Raw genomic sequence first — 17575 nt, forward strand, 5'->3', positions numbered from 1 at the left:
GCTGTGATACGTGGATCTCTAAAACAAGACAAGATGTCCCTATTTACAATTTCTTTTAAAGCACCAACAGTGAAAGTGAACTTTCGAGTTGGAATTTTGAAGGCAGTGGCTTTCTTGTAGAGCCCTGGAGATTTCCAGGTAGGGATATCACATGTTACAAATCAGAAATCAAGCTCAGAATTACATCCTTTCAAGATAAAAAAAAGAAATTTTAGAAGGTTTACTCTATAAACAGAGTGCTCCTCTGATTCTAAAAGCACCTGCTATTAATTCTCTGGATGAGAAAACCATGAAGCAGAGAAGTTATAGATGAATGCCTCATGCCAATAGATATTTTTTAACATTGCACCAACTCAGCATATAAATATTATAGTAAAACAAACCTTTGATTTCTTTTAAAATTTAAAAAAATAACAAGAAAAATGGTAGGCATTCTCTGCCTCAGAAACTTTTTCAGAATATGAATTATTTTTGTTATTCCTATTCCATCACATTAATTGCATGACAGCAGTTATGAAGCATTAATTCTGGGAACAAGTAATTCAGTCTGCTTGGCAGAATAAAATCAAACTCGTAGGAAAGGTGAGAAGCAAATTTTGCATGCTGCAAGCAAGTCTCCAGTGTCAGACAGTACACTTACAACATCCTTGCTCATCAGAGCTGTCACTGCAGTCCAGGTTGTGGTCACATTTCTTGCTTTTCCCGATGCACTGCCCACTGGCACAGCGGAACTGATCCGTTAAACACAGCACTGCAAAGAGCCCCACACCAACAGTCAGCACCAGAAACTGCTCTTGAAAATCATTAAGAAATAAAGACATCAAAGTATACAATCAGGAGCTGTTTGGGAGAGCTTGGAGTGCTGCAAGCTTCATTTCTGGAATTGGACAGTGGCACACAGAGTCCCTCATGTGAACTATGCAGAGCAAGTGACTCTGTTCTGTTGAGGATGGTGCACACTGGTACCTGGGCTTTACTGCCTGCCCACAGTAAGAACACTACAAGATAAAGTGACCCTCATCTAAAATAACACAGAGGCCATTGAGAAGACAGGCACTTCTCAGGACATGGTTATTGCAATATTACTATAAGGATCTCCAAATTCAAGCATTTACTGTAACATAAAAGAGAAGAATTAACTTATGAAAAATAAACCTGCCAAACCATGATAATAAAATTGTTTAAGAAAGATAAATGTCCTTCTTAATGTCCTTGTGCTCTTCCTGTAAACCAGAGAAATCCTCAATCATGAGACAATATATTGACTTGATATTATGTTTTTAAACTGAAATGAAGGTCAAAAAATAAAACTGAAGCTTTGCCAGTACACTGAAAAAATAAAAGATGCTGCAGGCAAGATGTTGGCTGCTGCTGTTTCCACATATTCCTGCCTCCTGTTTCTCATAAATCCAGAAATCCTTTTTTTGTCTTCAGCTGAATTAAGAAGTTAAACTAAAGGCTTTTCTGATTTGTAATGAACTTGAATACTCTCAGCAACAGGACCCCTTTGAAGGTGATAAACAGCCCCTAGTCTGCCATCTCCAGTTGCTGAATGACAACTGGAAGTTAACTTGCACAACAGATTTTCAGATGTCAGCATCTCAGCTGGCTAATAATCACCTTTCAGCACACAGGAATTTCAGCTCTATGGTTTTGTTTGAGTTGGAGCACATCTTTTGGAAAGAAATTTAGCCTTGATTTAAAGTCATTTCAACAGTTTCCCCAAAGAAGGAAAATGCACTGAAAGGATATAAAGAAGAAGCATCCTTTCAAGCTTACAAGCTGTCCCTACAACTCTTCACTACATTTGCAATAGGGAAAGGATCAGTTTGCTCAGATTTCATGTTCTGTAATGGTGGGGCAGTTCAGATTTCACCAGCAAAACCTGCCCTTTCCAAAATGAACTTAATTCTCATTGTGCTGGCAACAGCACTTCCCTCTGTAAAGACAGCTTGAATACTCTCTTTTGCTGTGCTCTACAGGAAGAAGAGGTCTCCAGAAATCTCCTCTGTCTCTCATTCCTGCTTACTCAGAAAAGCTCATTTTGTTCAGGTACTGTAAAATAAACAACCCCAAAACCTTTACTCGGTACGAGGCACACAAAAAGCTATGACAAGGATTTGCTCCACTTTGTAGTTCACTCCCAGATACTAGGTTTTTAGAGCTTGAAATCGTGCCATTTTTGATAGGACTTTTCACAAACAGCATTTAAGCCTCTCTGCTGGAGATCACTCTTAATTTCCACTTCACAGGTAGAGAAACAAAAGTATGGAGTTATGAAATAACTTCTGTTTAACAGACCAGTTTAAAAACTACCAGAACTTTGGTTCTTTTCAAATCCTGCTCAGCAGTAACACTGCTACTCATCCCTGTTCCTGTGACAGGTACATTCCCATCCCAGTTGGCAGCATCCCCCGTACCTTCGCAGTTCTTCTCATCTGAGTTGTCCTGGCAATTGGCTTCCCCATTGCAGCGCAGGGCACTGTCTATGCACTGCCCACTCTCACACTGGAACTGGCTCTCAGAGCACACTGGGCAGTTCTTCTCATCACTGTGGTCCTCACACTCGGTGAAGCCATCGCAGCGCCAGGCCACCGGGATGCAGTCAATCTCACCTGTGAAACAGGTGAACTGCTGAGGGGAGCATGTTGGTGGTTCTTGGGAAATCAAGCAAACAAACAGAAGTTAAGAATCCAGGTGAACAAAGAGAAGGACAGGTAAGGACGAGAGCTCAGCTGCTTTCCTATATCAAAGTCAAGGTCACTTCCACAGCCACTGTGTTCACAGCCACTTTTGCAGACCTCGAGGCCAGTGTGACTGATGCAGGCTCACAGCAGCAGAGGCTTGACAGATGAAGAACAAGAGGAACAGAGAAACATGCACACTCAAAACACAATTCTTCCCTTCCCATTTTAGACTATCACACCTTTCTCACAGTAAGATCTCATGTCAAAGTCATTGCACTCTTTAACTCCCCCTTTGCTGCAGCACCACTGTGTACACAGCCAATGGCTTACCCTCTTTTTCATGCTCGACAGTCATTGTATAGAAGATGTTAAAAGGATGTAATTTGCTGCAGATGGATGCACTGTGTGACTCAGTGTCTAGTTATGTGCCCTTCACAGCTCTATTCAGTCAAAATTATTTTAAAACAAAAAACTGCTCCATCTAGTCAAGTTCCACTACCTCAACACATCTGTTAGCTGTTATTTAACATTTACTACATTAACTGTTAATCTCAGGCAGTAAGGAAGTGTGGATCTTTTCTCTTTTTTTAATCTCCCTTTCCTCCCACGGCTTTTTGGCCTGGTATTAAACTTGCTCTGAGAAAATATCTGGATTATGTTAGCTCTTGTTCCATTGTGAGACCACACGTCGCCTCGATGGCGAGATGATTGCATAATAACCCCATTCAGCCCAGTGGCACCAAAGTGCCTGTCCTGGCCCCCATTCCAGCCCCACCCCAGAGACACCAGGGCGTGGGCTACAGTGGCCATGGAAGAAGGCAACTCGCCCTTCTGGGGCTGCAGTTCACAAAGACACGCACAGGGTGAGCTTGGGGAGGACAACAGAGAAGATCAGAACAGCACAGACTGTGCAATGTGCCAGAATGTGAGAATCCACCACTGCCTGAAAAGGCAGAACATGGGGAGTGACAGCAAAAAGTAATGAAAATCATACAATTAAAGAATCAAGTTGAAATAATTCAACTTAAGTTGAGTCTTAAGAAGAAAGGGTGAACAGAAATCCTTATTCAGCAGTTAGGTATTTTTTTCCTCTTCTTTTACTTCTTCTCAATACTTGCAAATTTAGCTGGAGGGTGGAGGGAAAGAGGTGAGTCTGTACAGGTGTGTAACAGCACCTGGTGCACTGTCACATTCCTTGGCTCAGAAGCCATCCCTGAAGATGGAGACACTCCCCAAGGCTGAAGCCAAGAGCTCAGGGACACAGAAGTGGGGAAGGACTCACCTCCACAGGACAGCTCATCCTGCAGCAGCACCAGGTGCACGGGGCAAGAGCAGCGCGTGGAGCCGTCCCCCTTCACAATGCAAATGTGGGAGCAGCCACCATTGTCCTGAGAGCACGGATGCTGTCCTAGGGTTTTAAAAATGAGACAGGGACTGATAAGAAATCCCCAACTATTTTATGACCTTTCAGTCATTTCTTCATTACTCCCTACCCCCTGGGGAGAGGATTAATGAAAAAATCTCTGGTAACGTTGTATTTTGTTGTGTGTATTTCTCCATTTACACACATCTAAATTTATACATTGGTAACTCTCCATGATCTGAAACTAAGAATTTATACTAAAACAGTACTCAAAGCATTTTGCTTCTTGTGTGAGGTGGCAGTAGTTCTCTGCAGCAAATGGCACATTAATAACACAAAAAGATATCTTGGATTCCCTACTTCATTTTCTCTACCAAAGACCATTAAAAAAATAAACTTTTCTAATTTACGAATTCTGAAGCTTCCACACAATCTCTGAAACTCAAATTAACATGCTCTAGATAAATATGTCTCTTCATTTTAATGTTTAATAAGGACAACATACTTCTCTTGGAACTCCTGACAGATTTACTAAGATTAATAGCACACAAAACTAGTAGTAGTCTGCACTGATGTTTTAATTAAACATCCCCAGACATTTTTCTACATATTTCTCCAAGGCATGCACCAGAGCCTACTAACCAGGCCTATTTCCTCCAGGATGACAGCAACTCCACTGCTTTAACCATTCATCTCCCACCACTTCAAGCATGTGTGTGTGGAAAGGTAAGCAGAAACTTTTTATAAGTGCAGCCATGATCAACACAAATTGCTATTTAATACACACTTCCCTTTGTGCAATGCAACGTTGCTCCTCTGTCAATTCACTTTCAGTATGAAACACCACCACCAAAAGTTGTTCACTTTGCCTTCAAGGCAGGCAGTCCACTGAAACATTGACAGCTGGTGACAGGCCCTGAGAGCTGTGCTTGCCTAAACAGTGAACACCCCATAGCAATGCACTAGCACGATCCAGAAAGTCCTCTATTAGGGATAACAGGATGTTTCCACTGTGTCTAGAGACACTCAAATGCCAGGTGCCTGCATGGGACTACCAATCAAGTTGTCATCAGCAACAAAACACGATGCTGGGGTTGTGATAGATTTCCAGTCTGTTGCCAAGTGCCTGAAGGAAACAACCTAACAGCACCGATACCAACTCCTCACCCCCTCCATCTGCACTGATGTGCATCAGCAACAAGGCACAACAGGCTCATGTCTCTTGGCTCCAGTCTCACAGGCCCTGCTTGCACCTGCAGGCAGGGATTGCACTCACTGTATTCCTGCAGGTTGAGCTCCTTCACAGCATGGATGTCACTGAGTTGTGCAATGCGAGCCTGGACCTTTGTGCGTCCTTCTCGACCGGTCATATCAATCTTCTCAATCATCTGCTGCTGCCTGTCAATCCAGTAGAGCCAGTTCTCAAAGACAGTCAGGCCCACAGGCTGCAGGATATTGGAGTCTTCCAACACGATCCGGTTAGCACCTGCAGAAGGGAGACGGGGCTTGGTTCAGCTAGGCAGAACTATCAGAAACATCTCCTACACCACTCACACCATTATTTTTTCACTACTTTTATGCTACTGGGTAAGCCTACTACAAAACCCCAGGCAGTTCTGGGTCCTCTGATGCAAGACTGATGCATTTTGCAGACAGATGATCAAACTATTCTTTCTGCTTTCACCAAGAAGAGAGTTTTTGTGCTTAAAAAATATCTAGTGTATTTAAGAAGCACCTGGAGTGGAGGGGCTCATCTCTCATGAGCCTTTCCAGTCTCATCAATATGATGGAAATCAGGAGCTCTTTTCATTCCCCTTTCCCTTTTTGAGAGATTAATTGCTTTGTCTTGCCATACAACAGGGAATAAGAAGATGGATTATTGGCTTCAGCTAACCCATACAAGATAAATTCCAAATGAAAGCAGGGTAATTAGGACTTCTCACATGAATGATGAGATTAACACTTCTGACTTCCTCATGTTCTTTCCTTTCAGCTACATTACCTTCACTAAGCTATTAGTGCTAAATGGGGAATGCTCCTTTCTTTCTTGCAAAGACTTTCCTGAGTTCCTTCAGCAGTCACCAGGAGCAGACAAGAGGCCTTACACCTCTGAAGAGTGGTTGTTGATTTCTGTGCCAGATTTTCTGGCATTAAATACAGCCAAGAGCAACTGTCACATTTCATGGTTAACTCTCCACATGAATAGAACACAGCCAATAGTTGTTTCAAAGGTATCACTAAAGTCTGTCTGAAGACAGTGAAGACTTTGTAACTCACACAGAAGAAAAATGTTAGTTAAAACCTGAGGGCTCAGGAGGGAGGCTTAATCCATGCTTCCTTTATTTAACAGGATGACGTGGTCATTAAGAGTCAAACATTCAGTGAGTTGATCAGATTCTGAGCACAAATTACTTGCAAAGCACATGGAATCTGCTTCAGTTTTGAGAAGCTGAAACAGGATCACACAAGTCAAGCTAAAGCTTGAAAATTTACCTCTAAATCCTGGTATGTGAGCTCACTGCTGTGCTTTTTTTCACTTCTACTACAGCAAACAATATCTTTACCTTGTTCATCCATAGAATTATTTAGCATAAGTTTTAATATTTTTGTTCTGTACAACTATACTGGAGTAACTGAATACCAGGGGAAGAAAATCTACATTAGCCACACAATATAACCTTACAGGACAGAAGACACGTGCACTTCATGATTTTCTACTTCAAATAAATTCTTTCTATCCTTTGTTTAGTAGCACAAAGGGGTTTTTTGCTCGTTGAGAATTTAATCAACATTATGACAATGATGATGACTTATAAACAAATTCAGCTATGAAAAATGTATTTATCACCTTTTCACTAAATGCACAGAGAGCTCAGAAGTTAAGTAACCTTCCAGACATTTACCAAGCATTAAAACCTGAAGGAAAACATGGGAATTCAAATCAGCTAGGCTGAGCTCTCACCACCACTTTGGAGCAACACCAGCAATGATCTGATTAAGAAAAGACGTTGATGAATTCTGAAGGAGGTTATACCCAGACTGATGTAGAAATTAATAGACTGAGTGATGTAAGTCAACCTCAATAACTGCAACCATCTATTATAAACTCCAATAACATGACTAATTCTGACAGGAAAAGGTAAGAAACAGAAACCTGCATCTTGAGAAATAAAGTTAAGCTGAGAATAGGGCAAAATGCAAGGAAGACAGGAAGGAATACAAAAGGTAAAACCTTGACCTACCCAAATGGAGTCTCTACATGCCCTGCTCTGCCATGCCCACGTCAATCAAAATGGCGTTTTGCAGTATGTTCCTAAAGCTCTGAAGCTTAATATTTTCATTCCCTTAATGTCTTAATCTTTCTTTTTAATATTTGTGACCAAGTGTAACTGACTATTTCTGACTAAACTGAGACATTAAATCCCTTCTTCCATAAACCAACAATGAAACCCGAAGCTGACTCATCAGGGTGCTAGTCTCCTTTATTGGGAATGTCAGATGAAAGGGAGACATGATTAAGAGGAGCTTTGTCTCCTGGCATCACCATCCCCTTTCCAGCAATACCATTTCCAAAAGACTTAAAACCAACCAAATAAATACAGAAAATCAGGACACACCCATAGCTCATTCTGTTTCCAAATAAAAATTACTTAATTCCAGAATCATTAGACATTTCCAAATCACACTAATTATTCTGGAATAGAAGAACTAATTTCCAAATAGTTTCCATGGTAGGGAGCTAATTCCAGTCATCTTTTCATAAACAACCCCTTAATCATATGAAGAATCGGGTTAACTTCAATAGGATCTCCCATTTGGGCAGAATAACCAAGTCCTAACTGCATGCCTGAAGGACAGGGAGGAAAAGAAGGACTACATCACATAAAAGGCATCCTAGCTGTCCTTGTCTTTATGGGCACTGGAATCTACAGAATTGACAGAGCAAGAGACAATGTTTTTAAGAAGCTAACATGCAGAAAAATTACTCTGCTGGTCAAAAGAGCTTATTAATCAGCATTCCTAAGCACAGGAATGCATCTCAGCAGTCAGCAATTTATCCTGGTGATTATAGCAATCTATTTGTGGTGCAAATGCCAAAAAGCAAGAGAGGTTTTGGAACAGTTTTTTTTCAAAATATGGTTTATAAAGCAAATCTTTTACTACATAACATTGGTGATCCAACAGCCACATCTTTAAGGAAAAAAAAAAAGGAAGCAGAATCATTAAACCTAGACTGAATTAGAATTTAGACCCATCTCCTTGTCTGGTGTCCCAATTTCAGGCAGAGAACAGAAAGACAGAAATAAAGCACGTGTAATATTCTCCTGCCTGTTACTCTACTCTTGCTAACCCTGGATCTGGGACAGCTTGGAATGTACCAAGCAACGCCACAGCACTTTTTTTTTTTTTTTGGTTCTTTAATAATTCACTAACTCAGGTTGTGTCTTGCATTTTAAAACAGTAAACAATCATGATATCACAGTTCAGTAGTGACCTTGAATCTTCCAGTGACACACCACAGAAAAAATTACTGTCTTTCTGAGCTTTAATTCCAACCATCTAGGAAAAACAAAACGTTTTCCAAACCAAAAGCTTATTCTAGGAAGTTAACAAAAGGCTGAAAATCCAAGTGGTGTCAACAGGGTTACATGCTGCTGCTTTGAATGAAGGTACCATGTCATAAGTGGAAGACATTACCACAAACATTATTGCAAGCTGTCATAACTCCTTTTATGTTTTCAACTCTCACTTCCAGCAACAACATCCAGCCCAATCTGTATCACAAATTGGTACTGATGTTACATGAGGCAGCTGAGCTGATCCAGCACTTTGCTGGATTAGGCTGGTAAATGAAAGACATTTGTCTTTCTTACACAATCTGGACCATATAATTTTCCCCTCTTCTCTTACTCCACTTCTGGTTGCTTGCTGGACTCTTTCCTGAACCAATGCAGCTTTCCAAGCCAACAGAACACCATTCTCTAGTTGCCTTTTTCTGTATAATGTTGTTAGGATGTTGTTAAATGGGCTGAATGAACTCAGCTCATAGAGGAGGTCAGACAAGCAGCATAACCAATCTTGGGGAGCAAGCAAAGAGAATTCCACAGCTGAAAGAGGGAGGTTTTTGTCTTTTGACGACAGAGAGATGTTACATCTTCTCTATCCTTCTCACATCTTTTCACCCCATATGACAGGTACAAAACTAACCTGGACACCTGCTGCTTCAACTCTGCAGGACATATTTTTCCACTAACAGGGAACTTTCCTCTGATTGACAGATTATTGCACCAAAAGCAATGCCTTTAAAAACAACTCTTTTTCTTCCCTTTCCAAAACTGCTGCTATTTATTCGTCAGCTGACTTTGGGAAACTACACAAAGATTTTGCAGTGAGAAACCAAAGTAAATAGCATGTGTAGCAATTAATAATGCAAATCACAGAGTCATGAAACTGTAAAGACACGCTGCATGAATCATGCCCATTCCCTGGCTGGGAATTCAGGGAGTGATTAGAATCATAGTACAGACTGTTTATAGTAGGAAGGAAAAGATGACACCTTTCTCTGCATTCCCCCACACCCACACCACACACATGAGTCACTGAATTAAGGTGCTACTCTACCTGAAAGGTCACTGCTTTCAATCCTGCGCAGATCTGAGTCAGCCCAGAACAACTTGCCCAGCTGGCTGTCAACAGCTAAGGCGATGGGCTTGCTCAAACCACTGAAGAAAAGGACTTCTCGCTCAGTTCCATCCAGTGCTGCTCTCTCAATTTTAGGAGATCTCTCCTGGAGGTTGGTGAAATACATGTATCTGGAACAGGAATGATTAGAGGAAAAAAAAAGTTTAAAAGTTCATTTGATCTTTCCACATTTTTTGCTATAAATCCAAGACATCTTAACAAATATCAAAGTTGTTTTTCATTCTGCCAAACAGAAAACAAGCTGCAGCAAGAAAATAACTTGATTCTCAAAACCCTGGGCCTGAGTTTTCCTACATACCCTTTCTCTGGATTGACCACAATGGCTCTGGGCCTATCCTGATCCCCCTTGAGCACCACTCCCATGGGTCTCCCATCCAGGCGAGTGACATTGATGACGTTGGTGGCCTCGCAGGTCCAGTAGATGTAGCGGCTATAGATGTCAATGCTCAGATCATAGGGCTGCATATCCAGGTTCTGATTGGGAACTGGACTTGTCACAACAGTGAGGCTCTGCAAAGGAAAGAGAATCAACACACATCTTAATCTAATAGCAATAATTTTATGTGCTATGGATGCACCATTTCTACTGCTCAGAAAAAGGAGAGAGCCAAAATATTAGCATAAAGTAAGGAGAGCCCCAGGTTCTGTTGCCACACCAACACCTTTGATAAGATAGAGGCACTTAGTCCTGATGGTTTGCTGTAATGGCAATCACACAAGCTGACTGCAGCTTGTAAGACTTTGCAAGTTTGACCAATAAGTCCAAATTCAGCTGCTGTATTTCCTCTACTTTTTTGACAACTCAGGAGTTCAGTTTGGATAGACCCAAACCCAGCACATTTAACACTCTACAATAGAAATGTGCCACCACGAATTCCCAAAGCTGCAGCTGAGCAGAGAAAAACAAAGGCAAAGTGAGGCCAGACAGCACTTGAACACTGGCCTCATTCTTCTCCACCATTGCTGCCATCTCAATTGGAGGACATGAGGGTGGTTAATAAATGGAAGGCAGCTCTGCCAAAGATGGAAAGGACATCAGCCAGTGTACAACACCGACTTCAGAGCATTTCCAGCTAACATCTTACTAGTTCAAGGTCTTGCCTTCTACTGGTCTAGACTTCTGGAGCATGCCTTTTTCTTCTTTTTTAATTATTATACTTTTAGAAAGTACCTCATCAACATATTTAATGGATTTTTCTAAAATTCTGAAAAGGATTAATAAATCAGTAAACATGGCCTACATAAACGTTTTGGAAGCCATGGTTATGAAGTGAGCAGCCTCTACCCTCTCATCCCCAAATTAAACTTCACCAGAAAATTTGCCTAACTTTATTTGGCTTGTCACCTCTATGAAATGGTGTGCCTGCAAGTCTTCATTTTTTTATTCTGCTGAAGCTGGCAAAAACATGGTGGCTTTGACTAGTTTTGGGTATTATTTAGATATTCCAAAATTAAAAGCATTGCTAAATTAAGAGTCAAGGCTGAAGGGCATACAGCAGGATCCAACTACTACCACACCCACCACCAGAAACCACACTCTTAAAATTCAACTGAATATGGCACCTCTCTTGTGTTGTGTTGCTCATCTTAGTCTCTCGCTTGCCCCACATTCAAAAAGTCAGGAAGAAAAGATCTATTTTAAAATGCAAAATTGAATAAGCAGTCGCTGGTCACAGTTAACCTCACTAAACTTCACCATTCTACCTTTGGTAGCTATATACCTTCCTTTCTCTTCCTCTCTCTTTTTCCCCAGTTCCTTCTCAACGCATTTTGCTGTGGCCATTCAATAAAGGTACATTGGTTTTTGATTAATACTGCACAAACCACTGGGGTGTTTTTTTGCGTTCTGAGATCAATCCATGAAGCATCACAAAACCCATTTGTAAGGCTGGCTTGTGACAGCAGCCCTGAGGATACCTGGCTGCCATCCTCCTGTGCCTTGCGGATGATGTTCTGCCGCGAGTCGATCCAGTAGAGCTGCTTGTCCAGGGGGTCGTAGTCGATGGCGCGCACGTTGCGCAGGCTGTGGATGGGCAGGATGATGTCCGGGCTCTGCTGCTCGTCTATCACCATGCGGTTGATGGCGTTCTTCTGGCTGAACAACAGGAACGTGGTAGGAGCTGCATGGGTGAAAAAAGAAAAGCGGTTGAAAGGGTCACGTGTGGCAATAACACCGGGCAATAACATTTTTATGTTTAAGAATGACAACTACAATCCATAACCAGACATTTATTTCATTCCCCTTTTCCCCCTTCCTTTGCCAAAACCAAACAAAAAATCAAACATTACAATCCCGCTCTCTGATGAGTACGAAGTCTTTCAAATTAACTTTTTACTATAGATGTCTGTATGTGAAAGTGATAGGCAAAGATCAGATTTTTTAAGTGGCAGGACTAGTGAATGTGAAGACTTCTGTCAAAAGCAGTAACACTGGGCATTTTTATGTTTAAGAATGACAACTACAATCCATAACCAGACATTTATTTCATTCCCCTTTTCCCTCTTCCTTTGCCAAAACCAAACAAAAAAATCAAACGTAACAATCCCAATCTCTGATGAGTACGAAAAGCCTTTCAAATTAACTCTTTTGACTGTAAATGTCTGTATGTGAATTTGATAGGCAAAGATCAGATTTTTTTTTTTTAAGTGGCAGGACTAGTGAATGCAAAGACTTCTATCAAAAGCATCTCAAAGAAGAATGGTCAGATACGCCTCTCAAAGAACTGTCCATTTTCTTTCTAAAGGGGTCTCAGGGAAATGCAGCTCCACTATATTGAACTCTTTATTAGGTGCACTTATACTTGAAGAGGAAGGTAAGAAAAATCCAGCACTCATTCCTTATTTAGATGTTTCAGGGGAAAGAGATTGACAGTGGTTCAGTCCTGTTCCTACAAATCCTTTTTCTGCCTGTACTGGAATGAAACAACTAATTCATAGGAAAATTTCTGAACTGTGTGTGAGGCTGTGTTTTTGGAGAAAAATGCATTTGCTCTTCTCAAAGCTATGTATCTTTACTATTTCTAGGTGGTTATCTGGGAATGACAACCTACAGTGAGAAAAAGGAATCTCATATTCTGCCCTGCAAAAATTTCCTGGACAAATGTTTGTTCTTTGTAATTAGAAATACCATCAAAGAGCAGAAGGTAAGATTTCAACACCCTATACAGCTGTAACTTACAGTAAATACACAAAACATTTAATACATCATTGAGAAAAATTATCTCTGTATTACATAGCTGGGTCAGAAATCAGAGAAGGGAGTGAAAGCATTTTCCTTTTTCAGAGGTTTCTTTTCAATAATGCTCTACCTGAAGCCACTGCTTGTGCAGATGGCACAAGAGCAAATTGCCAGAAATGCAGCTTGAAGCCTCCCTGAAGTTTGTACAATCAATTCTCTACAGCTCAAGCCTGTAGAGAGATTAGCAGTGGGACACTGCATTCCTTTACCAGCCTGTAAAACAGGTAATGCAGCACCTGGGAAAGGGGAGGAAGCAAAAGTCTCCTAGAGAACATCATCACCTTGCTTTGCTTTGTTATTTTAGCATAGGCTTTGAACAGCTATTCTGACTGCTGGGGAAAAAAAAAAAAAAAAAGCAGGGAGGAGTTTCCTTGGAAACCAACACTCTCTCCTAACATCCTATAACAATCAGGCCTAATTGCAAGGTATTTCTGCTTTCTGGAAAATCTCTGTTTTCCTTCCAAGCATTTCTCCAATAATTTCAGCTGCCTTCTACTTAACTCTAAACTGTGTAAGAAAGCACAAAAAGAAATAAAGTGAAGATAAGTTTATATGAATTTGTACAGCAGAATAATGGATTTAGAAACATCAGAATTCTTACCAAGAAATTATGATAGAAATGGAAAGGGAAAAATCTTAAGGTAAAACAGTGCAGGTAAACATGTAAGCCCTAAAATTATTTCTACTCTTCCCCAAAGATACCCTCTCACTTTCTAAGACTGCCTGGCTTACAACTTTGAATTGATGGCTCATTATAAAAAGCAACAGCAGAATTTCTCCCCTTGAGACTCCACATCTCTGAAACAGTACCAATTTCAGAAATCCCTTTCCAGTTTTCATCATTCTCCCTCCCAATAGTCACATATTTTAACTGTACTTTTGGCAGCAGGCAAATGGAGTGCATTGAGTATGTCTCCTGTGTAACCCTGCCTTCCAACTTCTTGACACGTGGTAGGTCTGAAGAGATCTCACCAGAGTATAATTAAAAGAACTATGCATGCATGAGCAGGGGATTCTGGAAGGGAGGACCTCTAGACAGGGCCTGGACTAATAATGTTCAGGAGGTACATAAGCAAGTAATACAGGCAAAAGAAAGTTAAAACAATTCATGCTCCAATTATAGTGTCCAAAAAAAGGAATTAAATTATACACAGAGAGGCCTAAATCTCCAATTAGCTACAAATGAGAAGCTGGAAATTTCCCAGGTTTGAATATAGAGGAGGAAAACTCCTAATACCACACAAAGAGCCCTGAACTGTACCATGGGGAAATGGTTCTATTTGCTTACAATATATTTCCTGTATTTTGCTCCTTGCTCTGTTTCCAGGAGCATTTTCACAAGAAAAACATGACCTTTGATTATTCTGCTACTTTTTCTCCACTGCAAGTCAAATTCCTCCACCTAGAAGATCACAGTCCCTATCAGAGAGGTGCCTCTAACTTCACAAACATGTGAAAGTATCAGGGTGCAAGAATCCAGCTGTCATGCAGGGGCCATTGTAATAAAAAAAGGAGACAAGAACTACAGAACATATGGGGAGTAGAAAAGCACAGTTTTTTGAAAAGCATGGTTTTCAAAAAATGCCATGAGGTGGCATTTGTGCAACAATCTGCCCAGCTTTTGGCTTTAAGACAACAGTTGGATGTCTCTACTCATGCATAATGTGGATGAGATACAATCTGTCTCTCTGTACCAGGAATCTCTTCACCCACTGACTAATGTGAATGACACCAGTGGAAATCAGCCATCCAGAGTTGCTGCCAAAATTATGAGAGCTTCACTGCAGCCAGTTATTGAGAGATGGATAAATTATTTGGTTAGAAACTAATTACACACAGCCTGAGGGGCCTTGTGGTTTGTATTCTGCACAACAATAAAGAAAAATGGGGCTTGGCTGCACTGAGATCAGGAACCAGACTGCTGGGGAAGCCATGGAGCCCAACCCATCCTCACTGAGGAAAAACACTTGTAGAGGTCCTGAGAGTGGCCCACCTCAGCATCTCATCAGCCAGCAAACACAGCTACTGCAGAATGAAATCCTGACCTCATAAAAGCTGCACAAAGTCTGGAATCCAGACTAAAGTATCACATATCCTTTATGCCGGGCAAGACTAGGAAGATATAAGCAGATAAATAAACAAGCAAGTAAGCACTTGAAGAGGGTCTGACAGAGACACAGAACCAAAACATTTTTGGCTTTTGTGTTTACACAGATGTAGCCAAGCCACTGGAAAAGTTCACTAACAGCCATTCTTCTTATTTAATTAAGATATTGGTATGTTGCAAGATTATTTTCTTGGGGTTTTTTTGCTTTCAACATCCTATGTTGTCTTAAAACTCAGTAAGATATTACTACAGGAAAACTGTAAAACTCTTCTTTCCTCCCAGTACAATGCTGGCATGGGTCACTAAACACATGTGCTCCTGCACTTCCTGTTCATTCCCTATGGCTTTCTGTCAGAACCCAGGAAATTCCTCTGGCTGCCCTGGAGGACTCAAGCCTTGCCCAGGGGGCTCAGAGACCTTGGCACAGAGCCCAAGACCCCTGTGCCTTTGATTTAGCCCTTGGAAAAAACAATTACCAACCTTATATGAAGAATTACAAGCCACGAAAGTTTAAGTAGAATGATAGTGAATTTATCACGGGGCGAAAAATAGATTTTTGGGGTTTTTAGAATGGGGGTTCAGGGGGCAGGCAGAGTGCCTCTTGCTGAGCAGACCTCGGCAGGACAGGAGAAAGAATTTTATAGATAAGATACAATAAACAACCTTGAGACTGAAAAATGAAGAGTTCTGATTCCTTCTTTGACTGCAGGGCTGGGAAAAGAGACTTTCTAACCTGTGACAGTGTTCACAGGGGTTTGAGACTGGGGAAAAGACGAGGATCTGACTCTGTTTCAGAAGGCTTGATTTATTATTTTATGATATATATTACCTTAAAACTATACTAAAAGAATAGAAGAAAAGGTTCTCATCAGAAGGCTAGCTAACAATAGAATAGAAAAGAATGATAACAAAAGTTTCTGTCTCGGACAGAGTCCAAGCTAGCTGACTGTGATTGGCCATTAAATAGAAACAACCACATGAGACCAATCACAGATCCACCTGTTGCATTCCACAGCAGCAGATAATCATTGTTTACATTTTATTCCTGAGGCCTCTCAGCTTCTCAGGAGCAAAAATCCTAAGGAAAGGATTTTCCATAAAAGATGTCTGCGACACTAACCTATCTCAGGGTCACTGTGAGCAGCTAGAGAACCCTATGGCTTACCACTGCAGGTCCTGTTGTCAGAGTTCAAGGAATAGTGAGCTGGGCAGCCGCAGACAAAGCCTCCCACGGGGACAGCCAGGCACAGGTGGGAGCAGTGCCCGTTGCTGGAGGCACACTCGTTCCAGCCCGCCTGCCGGGAGGAGTGGAATACCAGGATGTCCATCACGTAATCCAGGTGGCCCTGGATGATGGTTCGGTTCTGCCCGCTGGTCTTGTTGGCGCGCTCGATGCTGCGGCGGCTCCAGTCTGTCCAGTAAATGTAATCCTGGTACTGGGTCAGGCCAAAGGGGTGAGGCAGATCGTCAGCTATGATCTCACGGTCCAGGCCTGTGTAAAACAGAAGGGACAGAAAATGGGGTTACGTGGGCACAAGCAGTGCACTGCTGAACGCGTCCCTGCCCAGAAAGGTTAGCACGCAATTACTTTAAAGAGTAAATGACAAAGTCATGGACAGCAGTCAAAAGGAATCTCAGCCTATCACAGAAATGTGCCAATTCTGCTTGCCATTCACAGAAAAATGTGCTTTACTGAAGAAAAAATGTCAATGCTGAAAGGTATGAGGGGTCTCAGAAAGATTCTGTCCGTCATGTCACGTCATATCTCATGACGTGATAAACAATCTCCAACCACATTCCAAAGCAGCAAAACACAGGAGAAGCAAATGAGATAGTATTGTTTTCTTTTTCTCTAAGGCTTCTCAGCTTCCCGGGAGAAGAATCCTGGGCAAGGGGATTTTTCAAAAAATATAATGGTAACACCCTCCTTCCCAAACTGACAGGATGCCTCTCAATCTAATGCAGGATGCTGACACTGTATTTCCAGTTGAGCATCTCTTGCACCACACTTTCCCCACTGCTTATAAAAAGAAAATTGATATGAACTTAATGAAATACTCCATTGCATTATGAGAAAAATTAAATGTACAAGGCTAAAATAACTTGTCTATGGAATGTCACAACATTCCAGAGCAGCCAGAAAGTCAGGACAGGGAACAGCTAATTGTGTATACCATGGAAATGTTAAGAGATCTTAAGGAGCAAGAAATGGCAGGGGGAAATTATTTCAACTCTGTTTTATTAACTACTTCATTACCATAGTACCTCCTGCTGTGTGCTCACACAAAATGAACAGGAGATTATGAAGCACAAAGTCATTCCCTCTTTGCACACAGAAGTCAAGGATGCACAGCCCCACACTCTGCTGTCACCAGCCACAGGCACAGGGAAAAAGAGGCTCTAATACTGTTTCCAATCCCACATTTCAGAGGGAAACATGCAGCAGGCCTCCACAGCACACCAAAATATATGAGAAG

General features: G+C 41.4%; 1 protein-coding gene across 1 annotated transcript in view; it reads right to left on the reverse strand.

The window, feature by feature from the left end:
- LRP6 (LDL receptor related protein 6) overlaps positions 1-17575 on the reverse strand; it is a 115987-nt gene that overhangs the window by 11564 nt on the left and 86848 nt on the right. Inside the window, exons 12-19 of the mRNA XM_058804948.1 lie at positions 16264-16590; positions 11671-11873; positions 10052-10263; positions 9673-9863; positions 5327-5536; positions 3970-4095; positions 2421-2657; positions 641-751 (exon numbers count right to left, since the gene is read on the reverse strand). Coding sequence (XP_058660931.1) covers positions 641-751; positions 2421-2657; positions 3970-4095; positions 5327-5536; positions 9673-9863; positions 10052-10263; positions 11671-11873; positions 16264-16590 — 1617 coding nt within the window. The remainder of the gene's footprint in view (positions 1-640; positions 752-2420; positions 2658-3969; positions 4096-5326; positions 5537-9672; positions 9864-10051; positions 10264-11670; positions 11874-16263; positions 16591-17575) is intronic.

The sequence above is a fragment of the Ammospiza caudacuta genome, chromosome 5 (genome assembly GCF_027887145.1).
Source record: "Ammospiza caudacuta isolate bAmmCau1 chromosome 5, bAmmCau1.pri, whole genome shotgun sequence".
In the NCBI taxonomy this organism is placed as follows: Eukaryota; Metazoa; Chordata; class Aves; order Passeriformes; family Passerellidae; genus Ammospiza; species Ammospiza caudacuta.